This window comes from Spermophilus citellus (genome assembly GCF_964194105.1).
Source record: "Spermophilus citellus genome assembly, chromosome: 13".
Lineage (NCBI taxonomy): Eukaryota > Metazoa > Chordata > Mammalia > Rodentia > Sciuridae > Spermophilus > Spermophilus citellus.
In genome coordinates, this window is record NC_138193.1 from 108701738 (window position 1) to 108723371 (window position 21634).

At 49.9% G+C, this 21634-nt stretch overlaps 2 protein-coding genes across 9 annotated transcripts in view; one reads left to right on the forward strand and one right to left on the reverse strand.

The window, feature by feature from the left end:
* LPIN1 (lipin 1) overlaps positions 1-21634 on the reverse strand; it is a 117687-nt gene that overhangs the window by 83274 nt on the left and 12779 nt on the right. For all 6 annotated transcript variants that reach the window (XM_081264010.1, XM_081264005.1, XM_081264008.1 and 3 more), the window contains one exon: positions 3680-3736. In XM_081264010.1, the coding sequence (XP_081120136.1) occupies positions 3680-3736 (57 nt within the window). Of the gene's footprint in view, positions 1-3679; positions 3737-21634 lie in introns of those variants that run through there.
* NTSR2 (neurotensin receptor 2) overlaps positions 3759-21634 on the forward strand; it is a 49059-nt gene continuing 31183 nt past the window's right edge. Inside the window, exon 1 of one of the 3 annotated variants that reach the window (XM_081264014.1) lies at positions 3759-6675. The gene's annotated coding sequence lies outside the window, so the exon portion shown is untranslated. The remainder of the gene's footprint in view (positions 6676-21634) is intronic. The other 2 variants (XM_081264012.1, XM_081264013.1) reach the window with 2 other exon arrangements.

The window sequence follows — 21634 nt, forward strand, 5'->3', positions numbered from 1 at the left end:
AATTCTGTGAAAATGGAACAGTAGGCTCCAATCTGAAATCCTAACGAAATAACATGTGAAGCCAAATTAAAGAAGAGATTCCATCATGCAAGATTCAAAAACACATCTCCCACCTGTATTTTCTGTCCTGAAAATGTGCCCCACTTTTACTTTATTTTAAAAGGGTAAACTCAGAAAGAAGAAAACTTTCATCTGGCAACCTTGCAGTAGGGAAGGCTCCCATTACCTCTCTGGTGACCCAGGAGGAGGCCGGGAGGAGAGGTCTCCTGGGTGGGAGAGGCCGGGAGGAAAAGGCTGCTGCGCGAGAGCAGAGAATCTGGAAGATCTGGAGAACCGGATACAAGTACTAAATGCAAGAAACAAAAAATGGAAACAGAAACTTCTTCTAGAGGCAACAATTCTAGTGCTTAGGAGCATGTCTCTGGAGCCAGAGGCGTGATGTGAATTCTAGCCCTGCCATTTACCAGCTGTGTGACCTTGAGCAAGTGACTCAGCCACTCTGGGGTGTTTCTTATCAAGGGAGATAATAATCATAGGTCTAACTTATAAGATCGTTGTAAGGATTTAAATTAATTAATATTTATAGTACTCCTAGGGGAAAAAAACCTGTCACGTGGTAAGTACTATATAATGCTTGTGAAATAAATAAATGACCCTAAAAGCTGTATGAAAATTATGATCATCCAAATAGAAGAAATGAATCACATGGTAAGTTAATGGGCCTACAAGTAAAGTGATGGTTTCTAAGCGATGGGCTACAGTAGCCGCTGAAGTACAATGTTTTTTGGAGGACGTCAGGGAGAAGGGCAGGAAGAAAGAAAGGCAAACATAAATGAAGAAGAACACACTGTTGGAATAACTGAGCCCCCCAAACACCCTAGACAAGAAAGGCAGAGTCTGAATGTACAGCAGGCTGAAACCTGATGGGCATAAATGTCAGAGCAGGAGGAAGGGGCCCTCGTGGTGAGGCTGGAGAACCGGCTGGCCTCCATCAGGCGGGCCTCCATCAGGCCAAGTCCTGGGGCAACAGGCAAAGGAGACCTGCCAGTCAGCTGGGTGGGATCAGACAATGTGGTTGTCACTGTGAGCCAGCATTTCCTAGATGATCTTACAGAAGTCAAACAACAAGTCACCTGGATAAAAATTTTCAAAAATTAATCTAAATCCTCCCCCTACCAAATGCACAAGAAAACTAAAATTCAGGCCCAGTCCTTTTCTCAACTCTAAAGATAACAAAAGATAAAATAAATGGGCAAAATCTGGTTTCAAGTAACAGGCCAGGATAACCTGGGAATTGCTGCTGCTTTCAGTGTTGCAAATTGAACCACCATGTTTCTCTGCCTGTGAACATGCCGTGGCTCAGCCTTTGTCCTCCAGAGGACATGAATCTGTTGGGAGGGACTAGTCAGGTGTGGTTGCTGGAGAGTGTGTATGTCTTGGGATTTCTGCAAACCCCAGGTTTCAAACTGACCTAAGTCTCCGAGGTCACCTTCCCTAAAACATTCCTCAGGCTCATGAAGGAGTCGTCATAGGTCTCTCTGCACCAAGCAGCTCCCCTGAACCTCAAGAAGGCACGTGTCACCTGGCACCCCAGCGCACCCTGCCTCCTCCACAGTGAGCCGTTGAAAGAGAGCCACCATGACCCAGTCTGCACTGTGTCCCTGATGCCCGGCAAGTGACACCAAAACCAGGAAGGGAGACGAGAGAGAGACTTGGAGTCTTCCTTTCTTTCTGGTTGGACTTCCCCTTCCTCTTGGCTTTCTTGACACCAAACATTTTCAGAATTCATGGACCTACCTTCTGAAGACGACAGAGAACAACAGGAGCAATCAAACGCCGGGCCAGAAAAAGAGGGTTTGACTGGAAACCCACCAGCACGCTGCACACCCTCCCTGGGTGACAGCATGGCTCTGAAGCTCAGTATTCACAGACCAGGCCTTGCCCCAGCTCCAGACTGGCCACCTCTGGCCACCTGCACGCGGATGGTCCTGAAGGACTCCAAACACAACAAGGCCTCTAGCAAGTTCCTGGCTGGTCTCCCCACCTCTTGCAGTCTGCAGCTCTGACATGACATTGCTTGTCAAGGTCCCCCTACCCCATTATCTGCAGGATAAGTCCAAGGTCCTTAGAAAAGCAGATGAGGCTCCTGGTCATTGGCGCCCTCCTCCTCCTCCCTGACTTCATCTCCCGTGCTCCCCTCTCCAATCATGGGCCCAGCTCCCAGACGCACCATGCTGTTCCTTACCTCTGTGCTTTGCCAATGGTCAGGGCTCTTCCGAGACTCCCGGAAGGCCTGCCTTCATCAATAGGCCTTTCCCTGAAAACCGCTTCTAACCCTCCCCACATCCGCCGGGTTACCCACGTCGCTCGGTCCTACTGCTACAGCTTGGGGTAAAGCACTGTAGGATGATGACTGAATGGACGCCTCCTGCACCCGGGAGCTGAGCTCTGAGAGGGCAGGTGACTCTCTCAGTGGCACACAGTGCAGGTGGCAGAAATGTGACCGCAATTTTGGACTCCTAATCCAACTCCCCAGTCATGGATGGTAAAGATGCCCCCTGCCCCCGCCTCCTGTCTTGCAGGGACAACCTCAGCAAAGGCCGCAGTAGCAGAGGCCCCTGGGCTGCCTCTCCCACACACTGCAGCCATCGCCCTGCACAGGGGCCAGTGGTGGCCTGGAAACCTGGTGGTAGTGCCTTCAGCACCAGGGTCTGGAGAACAGGGACTTCACCATGGAAAGCTGCTTGGGGCAGCCCCCGTGCCTGCCAGGCCTACACGCCCACCCAGAGGACGACAGGTCACTTACTGGAACTTCCTGCCCTTCTCCTCCCAAAGGGTGGCCCTCACTCCAACTGCCACTAACCGCCCGCAGGCCAGGATTCCAGGTCTCCCATTGGACCCCATCCCTGTCCCTCTGGAACAGAACTCCTGCTCCTTGCAGAGTCCCCTGGCCTGGCTTAGTTCATTTAACTAGAGCCTCTGGGCCCATCTCGCTCTGGTGGTCACCACACTAGGCCTCAGGTTCCTCTGAAAATCCTTAGTCTACACCATGTTTTCATAAGCTCCTCTCTAGCCTGTGAGTGAGCTTCTCCAGGGAAGAGGCCTAGTGCCACCTTTGTTCTGTATCCACAGGTTTGGGAGAGGCCACAGGAAGGACGAATAGGCCCTTGGGCTTTTCCACTTCTTTGCTGGATGCTCCAACAGCCTCCCTACCCCATCTGTGATGTAGGTTTCAGACCATGGGCCCAGCACACTGTGCAATGCTACTGAAGCTTGAAGCCCAGCTCCTGGGCAAGGGCCTCTAAGAAGAGAACAAGAGGAAGAAGCAGCACTTGGAGATGGACCTTGACAGGCTCAGGAATAGCTGCTGGGCTCTTGTTAGACATGAGCAACCAGTCTAAGGGCACTAGAGAGCCACTGAATGCTTTTTAATCAGGGAGGTGACAAAATCACATCTGGGAATGGCAGGGTACAGACCACAAGAAGCAGAGATTAGAACCAGCCCAGGTTTACGAAACCTGGAGAAAGTGCTCGGAGCAACTTGGAAAGCGTGGGTTGAAGGGCGCCATCTTGCTTTGGAAGCTGCAGAGATCCACAGCAGAAATGCACCGAGACCAGGGGTAGTTGATTGATGTTGAAATGTGAAAGCATAATGATATTCTATAGCAATCGCACTCACATTAATGTTTGAAGGCCACACATTTCGAATCCATCCAGGGTCTCTCATTATTGGAATCTAGAAAACAAAAACATCAGAAGTTAGTTAGTGCTACGTGTGTATTGAATCATCCCATGGTACCCCTATTCATATCTACACTTCTTTTTTTTTTTCTTTTGTGGGCTAAAAAAATGAATTTAGTGAATAATAAAGAGGATTTTTAAAGTAAATTTATGGGAATGCTCTGGAATTAATAGCAGGGGTTAAATAGAATAAAACCACTCAGCTGTGCCCTTTAACATGGTGAATTTTATGGTAATTGAATTATGTCTCAATTTTCAAAAAGAAATCAGTAGTAAGGATGTGGTGGCTTTTCTTTGCACACATTCAGAGTGTGAAGCCTTGGTTGCACAGGGCAGGTGACAAGGTTCAAACTCATTTCATCTCTCCTCCTCCCTCCTCTCATCCTTCTCAGAGGACACAGGGCCCCTTGGTGAATCCACAGGAGGCTGGGAGGCATGGAATGATGGGACAAGAGGTCGGAATGTGGGCACAAGGTTAAGAGGCGAAGCCTGGCTGTGGATCAGCTCGAGGACTCCTGCTGTCCCTTCCCACATCCAATCCAGTTAGCTCTGCCCAGAGGGTTGCCCTGTGTGGGCTTAGCCGATCCTTTCTAAGGGACCAGTTGTGCCTTAGGCCTTAAATTATGCTCAGAACATACCTGCTTGGAGCGCCACTGAAGCATCCCAGAATCGGGGGGCCTGTGGTCCCCCACCCCGACCCCAGGGCCCACTTACTGCCCCCTCTGACTGCCTCACTTATCCAGCCCACAGCTGCTGGCCGACTGATGGTCAATGGGGCGTGAGATGAGTGGCTGAGTGGCTCCCGGGCCCACGAGCTTTGCTGAGCCCTGGCAGCTCAGAGGGAATGAGGTGGGAATCTCCTGCAGGAGTCACTCACGGTCTGCACATCAGCAGGAAGACAGTGAAAGAGCTTGTCATGGCCAGAGCCCCCTCCAAATATGCCCTAGGGATTGCAGGACGGAGGGGCAGCCATTCCTCTGTCTGCAGGGACACATGATGTCAGTGCCACCTGCAGAAGGTGCCTTCTAAGCTGCTTAAGTTTGACTTGGGAGGAGAGGAAGGGTGAGGGGGTTCCAAGCAGGGCAGAGAAAAGGGGCACTGAACGTGAGCCAGGCAGCAAGGGGGCCGGTGTCTGGAGGAAAGCGCAGCATGTGTGGGTGGACACCAAGGGGCCTGGGAGGGGACAGAAGGTACCTCAAGGCCGAGGCCTGTGTGCCCCATGAGGAGCTCAGGCCTTTTATCAATCTTTAAGAACGTCCTCCTCGAAGCAGGCCCTCTGCAGGAGCCATTGTATAAACAGACCAAAGGGGAACTGCTGGGTCCCTTCAGGGAAGGGCCTGGAGTTCCCCATCTTGGTGACAGAGGCATGGGGACTCACCGAGCAGGGTCAAGGTCACAGAGCAGGGTCAAGGGCACTTGCTGCATACAACAGGGAGACACAGAGGAACCGGGGATGACCTAGTGTGTATCCCACAAGGAGCACGCTGACTGCTCGGTGGAGGCTGTGCTGGAGGCCAAGAGGCCATGCAGAAGGTTATTCCAGCAAAAGATGGCCATGGCCAGGCCAAGGGCTGAGCTGGGACAGAGAGGAAGGGCAGCTCTGAATACCCCATTTGGACATGGCTAGCAATTTGGACAGGCGGGTGAAGAACAGGGAGACTTTAAGGATGACTCAGGCGACCACCTAGACAATAGCATCATCAACTACGAGAGGAGAATAGGAATATGGGGGAGGGGGGTCCTCCTGGAACCACATCAAAATAAAGAGGTGGACTTCCCTAGGAGGCCGATCCTGAGAAAGAAGGCAAATGTGTTCCAGGATCCCACCCACTTCTGTACCCTTGAGGGAAAGCAGGACAAAGGAACTGGTTTCTTCATCTGTAAATTCCTTGACAGGGCAGTTAAGTCGTGGTTTCAACCAAACAGTGGATTTGAAGCACTTTTTGGAATCCAGATGCCATTTTCCTTTCAGCCCTGTGGAATGTTCCGGCCTGCTGCAAGAAGGCATGCGACTTGGACACAGATGTCCTGGACCATCCGACTCAAATTCTTCAAGGGCCACAAAGTCACAAGCACCCTAGCATTCACTGTGGACAATGGTTGGATTGACTTGGCACTCACGAGGCAGACTGGGAAGGCTGCCCGCAGCTTACGCTCACATTGCTTGAATTGGGTCCCGATTTTAAATGAAATTTCAAATCAAATACCAAAATACACGCTTTTACTGACAGGGGAGTAATGTCTTTGCACTCCGAGGCTTTGGTCTGATTTCAGAGGTTAAGTCTAAGCACAAGAATGCCAAGCGTGATGACACTTTATCTTTCCACAATCATTTTTTCAAAGTTCAGAAGAAAGCGATCTCATTCCACCCCACAACTATTTTTTTGTTGTCATTTGAAATTCTTGCACAAAACTGCTTGGTGCCTGGGGCAACTTTTGGCCCCAGGCACCAAGCAGTGAGTGGTCCTGGCAGGAAGTGGGAATGGACCTGGGTTTGAACCCTGGTTCTAACTAAGAGGTGTGTGGCCTCTCCAAGCCTCTACCTTCTCCTCTGTAAGGAGAGGATGGAGACAAAGTAGTAGAAGGCTCAAGGTCAGCATGAGCTATGTAGACTGTGTGTGTGTGTGTGTGTGTGTGTGAGTGTTGGACTAAAGATGGTCTCAAGTTCTCTGTGACTCCTCCCACTGATGAGCTCCCCTGGAATCTCGGCAAGCCAGAGGGACTTGCTTTATTAATAACATGCAGGACAGGTGGACGCTCCCTCCTGAGGTCACAGGGGCCGTACAGCACCCTCCTCTGCCTCTTGCAATGCTCTTTCTGGGGACCCCAGCCACCAGCTGAGAGAACCAAGTCCCGGGAGATGCCACCCCTAAGTGGCTTCGAGCAGACTCCTGCCAGCAGTCCCGACTGAGCCCTGCCTTCCTGCCAGCCCAGGTAGGCACCAGACATGTGAGGGGAGCTGTCCTTGTCTTTCCTGATGAGCCCACTGACCAGGCAGTACCCTGGGTCACCTCAGTGAACACCCTGAGCTGCAGGAGATGCCCAACTGAGCCCAGCCTGAATTCTTGACCCATAAAATCACCAGCTATGATAACAGAGTTGTTGTTTTGAGCCACTAAGTTTCGAAGCGGTTTGTCCCAGAGGAGTAAGTAGCTAGAACGGGGTGTTGTGTTGGGGTGGTGAGGTGAGACTGGATTGGCATTTCTGTGTACCTGGCTGTGCTGGGGCAGAGTGACCGTGTCTGACTGTGTAGGGCTGAATGTCTTTGCCTGGAGGACAGCGTGTGCCTCTGTGTGTGGTTGACACGTGTCTGTACATGTGTATTTATGGCAAAGTGACACTCTCCTGTATGAAATCACATCGCCTAGCTTGCGCACCTCCTCACCTATGAATGCAGAGTGCCCTCGCAGGCCGTGCGTGCACACGCCGGGTGCACGTCTCTACAAGGACAGGAGTGATTAGACCTAGGGTTCTGAGGCCAGCTACCCACGGGTTCCTTGGGCTCCCTGAAGCACTGGCCTCCAGGAGCGAAGACTGTTCACTACAAGCCTGGGAGTGCCAGGCCAGAGCCACCTTTGCTCCAGTTGCCCCAGCGGGAGGGAGACATTCCCAGAGGGCTTCTCGAGGGTGGTAGCCAGGGTGACGCAAAATCCCGTTCCACGGAGGGTCGGATAAATGTGGAGACACGAGGTAAAACAGGGACAAAGGCTTTTCTTGCAGAGCCTCTCCGTGCTCCACTACCTTACTGCGTGCTGTCAGCCTCAAGAGGGAGGACAGGCAACCTCTCCCAACTACCATCCTGAACCCCTTCCTCACTAAGCAAATGGTGGCATCTGTGCCACTCAGTTAACTCACAGTGGGGCAGAAGGAACGGCGTCATAGCCAAACCTGGGGGTCAGCCACCCTCACTGCCCCCAGGAGAGCAGACGTTTCAAGGGATTGGGAGACTTCAGGGAAGGACCCCATGACGGTTAGGAGGGGAAAGCTCAGAAAAAATGGATACAAACAAAAGCAGATCTTTGAGCCACTGCGAGAAGTGACCGAGAGAGTCAGAGTCTGGGAAATTGAGACCAAGAGATGCAGAGAGCAATAGAGACAGAGAGACAGAGAGGTAGAGAGAGGGAGAAGCAGGCAGGGACAGGAGGACAGAGGCCAGGGTGGCCCTATCCTGCCACAGACTTCTCGTGCAGTCCCATTGCACCAAGTCCCAGGGCACCTTCTCGGCTGGGCCCTGCCAACTAAGTCAGCGTTTGTTTGAGTGTCTTGCCAGCTTTACCACGGCCTCTCACTCTCTGCATTTTGATGTGCTGATACCCGGGCCCTGAACCTGGAAACACTGCTCCAGGGCTGGTCCTTGTCCTCAAGCAAAACTGCCATGTGCAAACTAACCCACCCAGAGCCAGCCCCAAACGTCTCCTCTCTGGGGACTCACACTCTGGTGGCATCCATGGGCCCTACTCAGCCCAGGCCAGGTATCTCACAGCCAGGGACAGCCCCTATGCCCCAGCCTGCTGGCATTACTCAGCCAAGCCTGTGGCCCCTGTCTTGGCCACGTTTCCCCCCACAAGCCACAGTAACGGCTGCTGTCCACCCATTTCCCTCCCTCTCTCTGCCTCCTGGCCAACCTCAGTGCTTCCCTGTAGGCCCTGCATGGCGTACCATGCCCCCTATTTCTAGGGCTTCACAGACTTTCTGCTTAATTATGGCCATTTCTACATCTGTGAATCTTACCACACCCCATGAAAAAAAATCCCTAGGACCTTAGGACCCTTGGCATCCTGAGGCCACAAGACCAGAAGCCAGAGCTCAGCACAGACAACCAAGATAGCATGACATGTTAAAAACCAGGGGACTGTACAAAACCGTTCCGGAAGTCTTGGCAGGGACAGTGGCCAAGCCAAACTCACATGCACCATGTGGAAAGAACTCTGCCCCAGATACGCCAGCAAGCAGTACCAGACTCTGGCATTAGAACAGGGTACACTCTCTGGTCACTCAACAACACTGTGTGGAGTGCCAAACATTGAAAGGACAAAATGAGCCCATGACCTGACTGTGTGTGGTCAGCAGTTTCTCAGTGTCAACGTGAGGTTGACTCCACCTGAGGAGCTGCGTTCTCACAGAAGTCAAAGCCCCACACAGGGACAGCAGCTCTCCTGACTTGAGCAACGTCGGTCAGGGTTGGGGAGCTCTGGCCTGTCTCCTCCCGACTCTACCATCTTTCCTCCCCCCAGGGACTCCATACCCCTCACAACCTGGCTGGCCCTTTGTGAGGTGTGGCCGGACCTGCAGGGCTTTCCAGAGGGCCAGACACCACGGAACCCTTAATTTGCACCTTATAGAACTAAGGTGAGCAAGAAAGGGTCCCCTGGAAAGGTCTTCACGTGGATTTACTTTAACAAAGACACCATTTTGCAGGTAAATGAGGGTTCAAAAGTACCTGAGGATCTGTTCTGAATTTACAATTGCTACACCTATTCCCCAAGGCCCAGAGTAGTTTAAAAGAGGTGGGAGGAAAAAAGGAAAAGTAAGAACTCTCCCTAACTCACCTCCCTAACTAAGGAGACTAACTAGGGAGGTGAGACTACTAACAGCCACTGGCACAGGGCTGGCCACTCAGAGTAGCAGCTGACACACTCACTCGCACTCATGCTCCAGACAAACCTGTGCATGCTAGGAGCCACAAGCAAATATACGATGTATGGCACCTTTGGTTGTAAAGTGACGCCAGCTAGCCACTGAGATATGATTATGTTAAGATTTACATTCATATGGAAATTGGACTCCCGCTGTTCACCTTGGCCTGCTACCAGAACCATGTTACGGGACTCCTGGAGAGTTCCCATTGGTTGGGGAAGGATAGTAGGAGGGAATTCCGGGGGAGGTCCGGGGGGACCCCTGGGTCCGGGAGTCGCGCCGTTCCGGTGGAGGCGCGTGGGAGGACCGGGTTTGGCTTGCTGGCACCTAGAGAGTATCGGCGGCTTTTTCAAAATAAAGTTTTGTTCCTGCTTGAGTGGCTCGTGATTCTGTGCCCAGCCAAAACTGCGGCATGTGCACAGCCTGACCTGCCCTAAATTCCCCAGATTCCAGCCATGGGGCCAGGGACCCAGGTTCACTCTGTTTGGGACCCACGTCCCAAGAACGCCGGGCACTTCCCGGCACAGGAGGGAGGAAGGGGCTGAGTGGTCTCAGCGTGGCCGCTCAGCAGCAGCCAGGGAAAAGCCCAGCGTTAACGACCTGGCCCTGATCCATCCGCTCAAAAGCAGCGAGTTTCTCTCTGTGGAAACAGCAACCAGAACATGAAGAAATAGCTCTTTCGGGCAGCGCTAGGCCGCGTGATGCTGTTCTGACTGCTGCTCTGACATTTCTCAGAAGAGGCGGGTGCAGGGGAGCCAGTCACAGTGGCGGACCCTGGCAGGCAGCAGGAGTGGGGTGGGGAGGGGGTAAATAATGAACTTGGAGAAAGCCCCTTGACCTCAGTACATCCAGTCCCTTCTACAAAAGCAACCGGCTTCCTGAGATGGCAGCAGCTACGCTGTCAGGCCTGAGGCCGCCGGCAGCCAGCTGGTCCCCAGCCAGGGCAAGGCTGACTGACAGCAGGCAAAAGGCCACAGCCTTGCCAGGACCTGCCAGCTCAGGACCTGGGGACAGACCACAGAGCCAGGCTGCCTGAGGCTTCAGATGTCATGTCCCAGCAGGCAGGACCCGAGGGGAGGTGAGGCTCTGTGACCACCACAGTCTCCACCATCCTGTGGGCAAAGCCAGGTACCTGCTTGGGGCAGATGACACAGGGGCCTGTCCTCTCTGCACAGCCACTTCTGAGCATATTTGTTTGATTGTGCTATGGCTGTTTCCCTGGCCTGGTGACATGGGGAGGGAGGGAGCTGTATAGGAGGAAGGGACACCAGGAAGGGGTGTCCGAGAGTATCCCTAGGCTGCTGCCCACACTAGAGAGGCCAACAGCCAATTCAGTGCACTTCAGGTTTTCAGGGCTGCAAAACCAGCCTCCCAAGCACTTCTCCACTCAATCCTTTCCCTGTCCCAGGCCAGGTCACTACCGACAGCAGCAAGCAAAGGACTGGCAGGTCAGCACAGTTCAGCAGACACGGAGTGCCCGGTGCTGGGAGCAGGGGCGACTTCCTAAGTCTGATGAGCAGGCCAAGTGCACTCCCTGACGTCAGTGCACCCACAGGGGAGGCCAGAGCCATGCCCACTCCTGGTTAAGCCCATGATGGGGGCCTGAGGACTCTTTCCCACTCCCCCTGTGTTGGGCCACAGGCCACCAGGAGCTGCTGTTCCACCTTAGAGGCAGAAAGGCAAAGGATGCCCCCAACACAGGAGCTGGCAAGGCATGGATGGGTCTGGAATGTGAAGTTCTTTCCAGAAGCAGCCAGGAAGCTGGCTGTGGACACACGTGGACTCCAGTTTCAGGCTGCCTGCAGGAATGACGGCGCCTCTGAAAACCAATGCAGAGAAGCCTGGAGCCCACAGGAAGCAGAGCCTCCTTCCCAAGCTGAGCTGTGTGGCCACTGCCTCTTCTCGCTAGATGCTGCTCCATGCATGGGCACTAATTCTTCTCTGGGCCAGAGGCTGGGGACCCAGAGACAGAGCAGAGGTCCTTGAGAGAGCAGCAGAGTACAGAGTACTGGAAAGGAAGAGGGCAGGCCAAAGGGAGGACACCAGAGCGCAGCTGTGAAGGCAAAGGAAGCTTCAAGGCCGAAAGGGGGAAGATGTCCACATGGTGGGAAGGGGTCCCCTGCGTGGGCTCTCTCTCTCATCCAGTGAGGAGGTCCTTGGAACAGGGTAGAGGAGAGTGTAGCTGTGGAGTTGCTAATCAAGACCTCCAGAGACAAGCAGGAAGCAGGTCTGATTTTACTGTGCAGTTACCATGTATATATACTCAGGCAGTAGCTAAGCATTACAGGCAGCCACTAATGCAATTGCTGGCCAAATGTCCCTGCTGCGACCAATCCAGGAGTGGGCCATGGAGCAAGCGCAGGGACTGCAACATGTGGCCTCACGCCCAGGGTTGTGCCTTCGGGGTAAGAAGTTTGCCGCTCACATGCCTAGCACGGGGGAGTGGTTTGCCACTCAAGACACCCTTAACATATGCCATGTATGCAGTACTCCATGCACTGTCCCCACAGTCCCCAAAGGTGTCAAAGCTCAGAGCAGCTGGGGCCCCATGCAGGGGAGCAGGAGGGAGCCCCATAGGCCACGGCTGGGCCAAAAGGTACTATGGCGGAAGTGTGGAGCTGGGCTTTGGCTCCTGCTCTGATGACAGCTGCAGGCCAGCCTGTGGATTCAGGAAGCCGCCTGCGTCCCCGGCCCTGGGCAGGGCAGAAGCTCAGTGTCTGCTGAACATAATAGACCTGCAGGCTCCTTGCCAGCCAGTGGACCCCACCAGCTCTGATGGAGACCCCGCCCTGGCCCATCGTAGGCCCCAGAACAATCTTGCTCTAATTTAGGTCCAAATCCAGCAGTTTTTAAAAATATACCATAGGTCACATATACCTATAGCTTAGAGGAGAAGATACGTACACAGCCGTTCTCTTCTTAAAAACGTTCCTGTGGATGATAGACCACATTTACGATGGTGGTCCACGAAGATTCCACTGCCTATTGACATCACAGCCATCTTAGTTTGCACAAGTATGCTCTACGGTGTTTACAAACAACAAAATTGCTTAACAACACATTTCTCAGAACATACCCACACCAAAAAGCACCCCAGGGCTGTATATGTACATTGAACAGGAATTTCACATTACCCAGTATTTCACAAGCACCCAGGTCCCCAGCCTGCGCAGGAAGTTGGGGGTTCAGATATGAACTACACCCCATTCTTCCCTGTGGAGCTCCTCTGGGAACCAGCAACCACCAGAGCCACGGGATGGCTGAGGCCACTGCAGACCTCAGAGCAAGGGGGAGGGGCTTAAGGCCAATGGACCAACTCACTCTTCCACTCTCCTAGAGATTATTTCTTAGTTTGGACTCTCTTCTGAAAATGCCCCCACCTTCCTCCCATCTCCACTCTCTACCTCTACAGTGAGAAAAGTGAAGCAAGCAGAAGAAAACGTCCATGGATCTCCCTGACCTATCTGCGGGCCTCTCTGGGCCGCCTTGCCCTCTGTCCCTGCAGACAGTGCTTCTCTCTGAAGCCAGCCCCTCCCTTGGTGGGCTCCATGGCTGCACTCCAGCAACTCTCCTCTCTCAACCTTTTGCCAGCTTCTCGTCTCTCCTGGATCAAGCCCATCTATAGCAAAACAGCCTAACCCTGTTCACTGCATGTGACAAAACCTCCTGTCCCCAGCTCCCCTGTCACCTCCACCCCAATTCCGTTTCCCTTTCCAGCAAGTTCCCCAGGGAGTTGTCCTCACTTGTTTCCTCCAACTCATTCTTGTTTCCAGTTCAGTCAGGCCTCTGCTCTCTCCAGCTCCCTGCTCCAGAACTGTCCCTACCAAGGTCACCAGTGGTGTCCATGTGGCTCACTCTTCATCTCTCTTTTGGTCCATCAACGACATTCAGCACTACTCACCAACCCCGGTTTCCAGGTCCCCAAATTCTCTTGATCTTTCCTTTGACTCAAACGGTGGCTCTCGTTCGTAGCACACCTCTGGGCTTCAGGGATCAGTCCCGTTTCCTCTTCTTGACCCACATGAACTCCCCGAGTGACCTCAGCCAGTCTCACAACTCTGAATGCCACCCTCGTACTCATGACTCCCGAGTGTGTTGAGTGTGTTTTGAGCCCAGGTTTTCTCCACACTCCAGGTTCGCCTGCCCAACCGCTTACTCAGCGTCTTCACTTCTGAGACCTAGTGGATATCTCAAACTTAGCAAGTCCAAACCTTAAATGACCCTATGGGTCAGGATTCTGCACACAAACCCCACCTCCTCATCTTGAGTGATGAGACCTCTCCCTTCCAGGAGCTCAGACAAAAATCTTAGAGCATCCGTGAGTTTATCTCCTTCTCTTGCACCCAACATGCAATTCACGAGGAAACCTGGATCAATGGCGCTGTCTTGGGGACATAACCCGAGTCTCACTGCTCACTCCTCCACTGCTCTCAGCCTAGTCCTAGCTGCATTTCCAGTCCTTGTCTTGCCCCTGAAGCTACTTTGCACACCAAAGCCAGAGAGGTCAGAAAATATCATTACTCAGCTGAAACTCTGCAATGGCTCAAGGTAACATCTGAAGTCCTCACAATGGCCTGAAAGCCCTTGATGCCCTGTTGGCAGGCCCTCACCTTCTGCCTCCGACTCCCCGTGCCTCATCTTGCTCTCTGCCCCAGCCACACTGGTCTCCTGGCTGCTCCTCACATGCTCTACCTTGGGGACTTTGCACTAGTTATTCTTCCACCTGGAACAACTTTCCCTCAATGTCTCCACCCTCTCAAGATGTCATTGCTCAGAGGTCATTGTCTCAGTAAAGCCACCCCTAACCACTGTGGTCCTTGTAACCTGTTTCATTTTTTCCCATTGCCTTTTAAATTCTGGGATGTTACACAATTTACAAATGTATCATATTTGTTGAAATTCATGAGGAAATCCCAGGTGGTCCTCTGAACTCAGCAGGACTTTATTTTTTATTTTGCTTTGTCATGTTCAGAGATCCATTCACAGTGTATCCCAAGTTCCCAGCTGAGGAAATGGCATTCATCAACTCTCAAACATTCCCGAGTAACTGAACTGTATGAATTGTAGCCTCATGTCTGCCTTGGACCTTGGATTCAAGGTGCTTATTTTATGGGCAGGAACATCAAATGAATAAACCCCAAGTTGTCCCTGATGACAGACTATCACTGAAACCCACAGGTGAGGAGGATTGGGCAGTGGCACCCGAAGCACTTCCAATAATATTCTTCATTTCTTGGGAACTCAGGTGTTCATCTGATTATTCTCCATACCTTTATGGGTGTGAAAATTTTCATGTATATTTTTAAAATTATAGATATTCAAAAAGTTATCCATGCCTATTATGTGTTCAGTCCTGTGCTGGGTGTTGGAAAACAGTCAAGGAACACAGAAAACCACGGCCCTGTCTTCTGAGGGTCTGATAGTGCGCTGTAAGACCACACGGCAAGCTCCAAAAGACTGGAGATGGAGGGAAGATGGCCAGGGCTCACAGGCAAAGAGTGACAGTGCTTTGGTGCCTCAAGAAACTGCAGCAGCTCAGCGGGCCCAGAGATGGCCGTGAATAGAGGGACTGGCAGCTTCACAAAGGTCGCGGAGCTGAGCTCGACTCACAGGGAGCACTCTCTGAGAGGTATGCATAAATAATTACCAGTTTGGGTCAAAGCATGGCCCAGTTACAGGAACTCTCAGGGAAGGTCATGTGACAGTAACCAAGTGTCTTGACCACAGTGCTTAACCTCACCTTGTTCTACACAACCTACAAACTCTTTTCTGTTTCAGGGTTCTATAAGTCTATGCCCAAATGGCTAATTCACCATGCTACGCAGTGGGTATGAAGAAATTGTAAAAACAAAGGACTTTGCCTCCAAGAACTCACAATCTAATATGGAAATCACACATTAGTCCCCCTAATAGACTTCTGAAGGAGGGATGGATAGAGTTGTAATCCCCTTGAAAGATGAGGAAACTGAGTCCCGGGGAAGTACCAAGAATGAAACCATCCCTAGCCCAGGGAGCTCCCATCCTCGGATGGTTCAGATGTAGAAAGGCACTGTGCCAGGTGGCCTCTCCTACCTTAATTTACCTGGGAGTCATTGGGGTCTTGTTAGGGTGCAGATTCTGATTCAGCAGATCTGGGGCAGGGTCCAGAGCCTGCACTGCTAGCTCCTATGGGGGGTCTGTGTGGATATACTGGCCTGAGGACCACACATGGAACAGAACAGGGTTCTAGATTCTGGCCAGTGAGATTGGTGACTGGACCATTGAGAAGAGTGCTGTGATCACATGGATCATTCTAGAATCTCCACATTGGTGTTTCCCAAGCCTGGCTACATTTTCATTCCATAGGAATTGGATTTGGGACTCAAAGACCTAAACATAGAACAGAAAACCAAGTTTTCCAGGTGATTCCCATGCCTAGATCTTCTGTAAAAGAACTGTTAATGGAGTCCTAGGGCAGTGACCCGACTCTGGGGGTCCCAAGGAATCAAGTCTATCCACTCATCCCCAAACCCAAATTGACAAAGTAAAGGTAAAAAGCAGGAAAGGAACTTTTTTTTTGGTACCAGGGATTTAACTCAGGGGACTCGGCCTCTGAGCCAATCCCCAGCCCTATTTGTATTTTATTTAGAGACAGAATCTCACTGAGTTGCTTAGCACCTCGCTTTTGCTGAGGCTGGCTTTGAACTCACGTTCTTCCTGCCTCAGCCTCCAAAGCCACTGGGATTACATAGGCGTGTGCCACTATTCCCATCTAGGAAGGAACTTTGATCAACTTTGGTCATATTGGGAAGGCAAAGTGAGATCAAGAGTCCCAACCCTGTCTTTTGGCACTGACATGAGGTTCAGCTTTAAATGGCAGAAGAACTGGGGCAAGGGGCGAGAGTCATGCATAAATAATTACCAGCCTTGGTCAAAGTGTGGCCCAGTTGACCATCATCTCAGTTCTGGCTGTGCGGGGTGACTCAGGGAAGTCCTTATCACTTGAGGGGCCATCTCCACTTGCTACTCAGGATGTTTATCTATCACACCTGTGTTCCTGGAAGGGGACAGTTAGGTCCCCATAAGACCAATCCTATTTAGGCGGGGAACAGTCTCATCCTGGGGCCAACTGCCTGCAAGACTCCGTGGCTCCTAGAAGGTGGGGGACAATGACTGGAGACTTCTAGGCTCCACTCTGGGGGTTGGGAACAGGTTGTTATAAAAGCTGACAGCTGAATTTTCTTGTAATTCTTGAAAATTCTGGGCAACAGCAAGGATACATGAAGAGTCCATGCTTTTAGCGAAAGCAGCTTCTACTTCTCCATTGTGGCCACCCCTGCTGACCTCTCGGAGGTCCTGAGGACCCAGCTCTCTGCCTTTCCTCTTATTTCTCTTACTCTCTAGCGCCACCTACTGTATCAAATCGATCACCATGACCTAGAAGCTTCCTCCAATCCACAGGAACAAAAGTCAGAGAAAGCCTCCAGAGTAAGATTTGAGGCTTACAGGCAAGATGGGGCCCTGTCCAGAGACTTTATCCCTAACTTCAGCTGGAGGGCGACAATATATTCCCAGTACCCCAGGTGCAATGCCAGAACCCTATTTATATCTGTATCATGGGATTCAGTAAAGGGTGGGATTTGAGTAAGGACTCTGAGGCGAGCATTGCCCTTTTTTCTGACTACTTTAATCAAAGGAAAACATCCACCTGAGAGCAATTTAAATGAGTTTTGTTCTACAGTTTCCTCTGTAACCCAAGCTGGGTAGCCACCCTCCTCACCTGCAGCCCTGTGTGCCTGGGAGGGCAGCAGAGGTGACACAGGAGCAGGGCACTTTCTAAGCTCCATGATTAGTTTGCTGAGCACTTGACAAACATGACACCACCACGTCTAAACCCGGCCACTTATCAAAATCTGCTGAAGGATTCAGTAGCATTAGGTATCATTCCTAGGCCCCGCTCAAATCTGATGGGTACAATTCTCTACACAGGGAACCCAGAAACTTTGCAAAGCTCCCAGGTGACTGGTATTTGGGGACCACTCAGCTACCTTTTTTTCCCCCTCATAGAAGCCTATTTCATAGACTCCACCCTGAAGGGTAGAGTGGCTCTCCAAAGCCACAAGGCCAGGAAGCACCAGAGCCAAAATAAGGAAATGGGACCAGACTTGGTAACGGTACTTCACAGCAAGTAAACAAATCAGAATCCCCAGTGTGGGGAGTAATCCAGGAGGCCTTTTGCTTTGACCGTGCCAGCGTTTCCTTGAGATAACCAGTATCAGGGTGTGGGCTTGATTCTGAGAGCCCCCCATCAGTCATTGTTAATGTTGGAAAGCAAGGCACATTCGCTGTGTATAAGAAAGGGGCAGCCGCCAGCATTCACAGGGAACAAGTCTGCTAAAGAAGGCGCTCTCCTTTTTCAAAGAATAGTCGAGAAGTGTCACATGCATACACACAATATGCTCTGGTTCCCGACAGGCATTTGATGAAATCTTTCACAAGGCCGTGAAGAATAGTTTAGACAACCTAAGCTGGGTAATATGATAACAAGTGCAGCGAGTTAAACTGCCTTTCTTGAGGAAGTGGAAATCGGATTAGATATAGACCTCCAGTGTCACACTGCTGGCTCTATTCTTGCTTCTTCTTAAGGGTGTCATCAATGCTGGGTCATGGAGAGCAGGTTTGTGGCTTGCAGTCAAGATGGCGCTATGAATTCACACTTCTATCACCCCAAACTCAGAGTATACAGACAACGCAGAAAATGACCTAGTGAGGTTCAAACACATTATGTGGTTTTTGTGAACCAAAGACAGAGTAAACGTGTGAAGAGTTGAATGGACAGGTGTCCCAGGCCAGTGGGCTCTGGTCCTGGGCAGGTGGTAGCCAGAGGTTAGTCCCTGCAGAACACCTGAGATGGGGCACAGGTGAAGCAATTCTGGCAAGGCGTTCCCTCTGCTGGCGAAAAGAGACATAAACACTTCTGTCGTGGGAGGCCACTGCAGTCTTTCAAGTCAGAACCACGGCAAGGGCTGCCTTGCTCAGAGCCTGCATCGAAAATGTCCTCAGTATCACTATGAAACAGACACCCTGAGTGCCCTTACAGAGTCCAGATCTGGACTGTGCCCTGGGAGCCTGGGAAGGGTGTGTCCCTCAATCACCCAGCCCTGATACGACAAAACAGAGGACAGGGGAGATGCTAAGGCTATTTATCACCATGCTCTAGCCATTTTGAATAACCAGTAGAGGTATTGCTAACCCCAGTCATATTACTGTGCAATGGAACACCAGAATTTCTTTCTCCAAATTGTACCCATTGACTAACCTTCCTCTCTACCTATCCAGTCTCCGGTAATGCTATAAATATGTAAAATTATTGTATGTCAATTAAAATTTTTTAAAATAGGGAGGAAAAAACATCAAATTTAAAGTTTCACTCAAAAGGAGCCCTGAAGCAAAACTCCTTGTACTTGGGAAGTCATCTAATTCTCAAAAGGACAGCAGACAAGATAAGTATGTGGAATATGGATTCACACTAGTCTTCTCAATGAACAACTTGACAATGACTTTTAAATAAGAATAGTTAGGATGCACATAGCTTAAAATAACTTCCATTGTGAAGAAAAATTATAAAACAGAAAGATAACCAAAATTAAACAAAAGCCAGTCACTAGGGAAAAGAACCAATTGGAAATCTTGGAAACGAAAAATATACTCCTTGAAATTAAAATATAAATCAATATAGCACATAAAACCTATCCAGAAACAGTGAAACAGGGAATTAAATGAATTGAAACACAGAAAAGAAGAATTCAACCAGAATAGTATGTCAAAGAGATAAAGGAAGAAATTTAAAAAAAAAAAAACTAGAAGAAATGAAAGATCCAGAGAGCATTCAAAATTTGTGCCCAAGCCTTCCAGAGAAAGAATTATGTAAGCCAAAGAGCTTTAAAGAGATGCTCAGGAATCCTCCAGAATGGATAAAAGACATGAATGGTTCATACAAGTAAATTCAAAGCACTGGATAAATAAAAATAAATCCACATCTACTTACATTATAGTAAAATAGCTGAGCATACAAGGCAAAGGATAAAATTTTAATGTCTCCCAGAAAACTAACTGTGTGTGTGTGTGTGTGTGTGTGTGTAAATAAATAAAACTGGCAACCTAAAATTTTATACTCAGCTAAACTACAATTCAAGAAAAAGAAAGTGCAAAAGACATTTTGTAATATACAAAGATAGTGCCCTATATCCCCTCCCTAAAGGAAGCTTCAAATGATGTTCCCAGCAAAAAGAACCATCAGCCAGTTGGAGGGTGTGGGGTGCAAGGAACAGCAGTGAATCACAGACAATGTACACGAGGCCTTGGGCATTTGAGTAAAATAGGCTTCTATTGAAAAATATCAACAAATACCAAATGTCTTCTTTGATATAATGAGAGCATCTAAGAACAGAGCAGGGAGGAAGAGCAGGAAGAAAAGATTAACATTAAACAGAGACATGAGATGGGAGGGAAAGGGAGAGAAAAGGGAAATTGCGTGGAAATGAAGGGAGACCCTCATTGCTATACAAAATTACATATAAGAGGTTGTGAGGGGAATGGGAAAATAAACAAGGAGAGAAATGAATTACAGTAGATGGGGTAGAGAGACAAGATGGGAGGGGAGGGGAGGGGGGATAGTAGGGGATAGGAAAGGTAGCAGAATACAACAATTACTAATAGGGCATTATGTAAAATTGTGGATGTGTAACCGACATGATTCTGCAATCTGCATTTGGGGTAAAATTGGGGGTTCATAACCCACTTCAATCTAATGTATGAAATATAATATGTCAAGAGCTTTGTAATGTTGTGAACAACCAATAAAAAAAAAAAGAAAAATATCAACAAAGGTCTTTAGATTTCCTTTTAAACAAAAACTAAAACTCTGGACAGTAGTAACAAGATGGGAGCATATCCAAAGCTGCTGAATAGCTAAGGCCTAAGTCCTGTTCGGCAGAAGAGAGATCCTAAATAATTTTTACTGCATTAGACAATGTTTTAGGGGCATGTTTTTGAAGTTGAAGAGAACCACTGAAAGGAAAGAAATTCAATCTATCGTCAGGGAAGCCACTGAGGAAAAAGAGAAGAGGGAAGGGAAATACACTTGATTCTCAACAGAAGGCAGGAAAGAAAAGCAAGCTGGTCGTATATTTAGAAATTGAGATGCAGAATGACAGGATCAAGATCAAAGGATTTTGACAGACCGAAAGCCAACAAGATGATATTTAAGACATGAAGCAAGGCTCAAAAAGTCGATTGTATAACTTCTAAGTGGGACAGCCTTTGCTTGCAGCAGTTATGTGAAGAAACTAGAAAGCTTACGTCTTAGGAAGTAGTAAGAGACGTCTGAGATCCACCTCGAGGACACTAGTGGCCACTGTCCTCTGCACAGGTCACACTAAACTTTTTTTTTTTTTTGATGTAAGCATCGAAAGAGGTGTTTATTGCGAGCTAGCTCGGTCCTCCGCGCGCACACACAGCAACTGGTGACGCTGAGAGGCCCCGAGCCCAGGGTTTGCAGCATTTTTATACATTCTTTGGAAAAGGCAGGGACTTCACATACATCATAGCAAATCATCACACACCGCGGGAAAATCAAATAACAACTCTAAAACATGATTAGCACATTCACTGGCGGGAACAAGTTGGGTAGGGGTGATTGGTCAGAACAAAAGGGGTATTGGTTTGAACTGATTGGTTTGAGCCAAGAGGGGTGTACGTGCTGAACTACATGGTTTCCCAATATGTTATCAACCACCATAAAATACTGGGAGGGTCATCTGGTATCCCAGGTATTTCCCTGTCTCATGCTGATTGGTGGTCTCTAGGGGGCTGCTATGGATCCCCACCTAGCCTGACTGAGTCAGGGACACCTGGGGCAGCAGATCTCTCCTGCTATTTGTAGATAAACAACTTAGCAGGGTGGGAATGTGCCTAGGAGTACTCTGTGGGTTTTTCCAAGGACAAAGGTCATGTCCCTTTCTTGGACAGGCTTTGCTCTGAGGTAGAGGCTGGTTTTTCATTCCCCCCTTTGTCTGGAAACTTGGGAACCAATCATGGTTCCCTCAGTTGTGGGCCTATTTGGGCAGGCTCTACATCTTGGTAAACAGTAATCCTCAGGGGACAGTCTTTAACTTCCCAAAGTTACTTAAAATTGGCCTCCTAGATCCAACCTGACTTGATTTACCTATCTACACTGCCTAACCATTTCTGGCTTTATTTCCCCTAATTTTAGAAA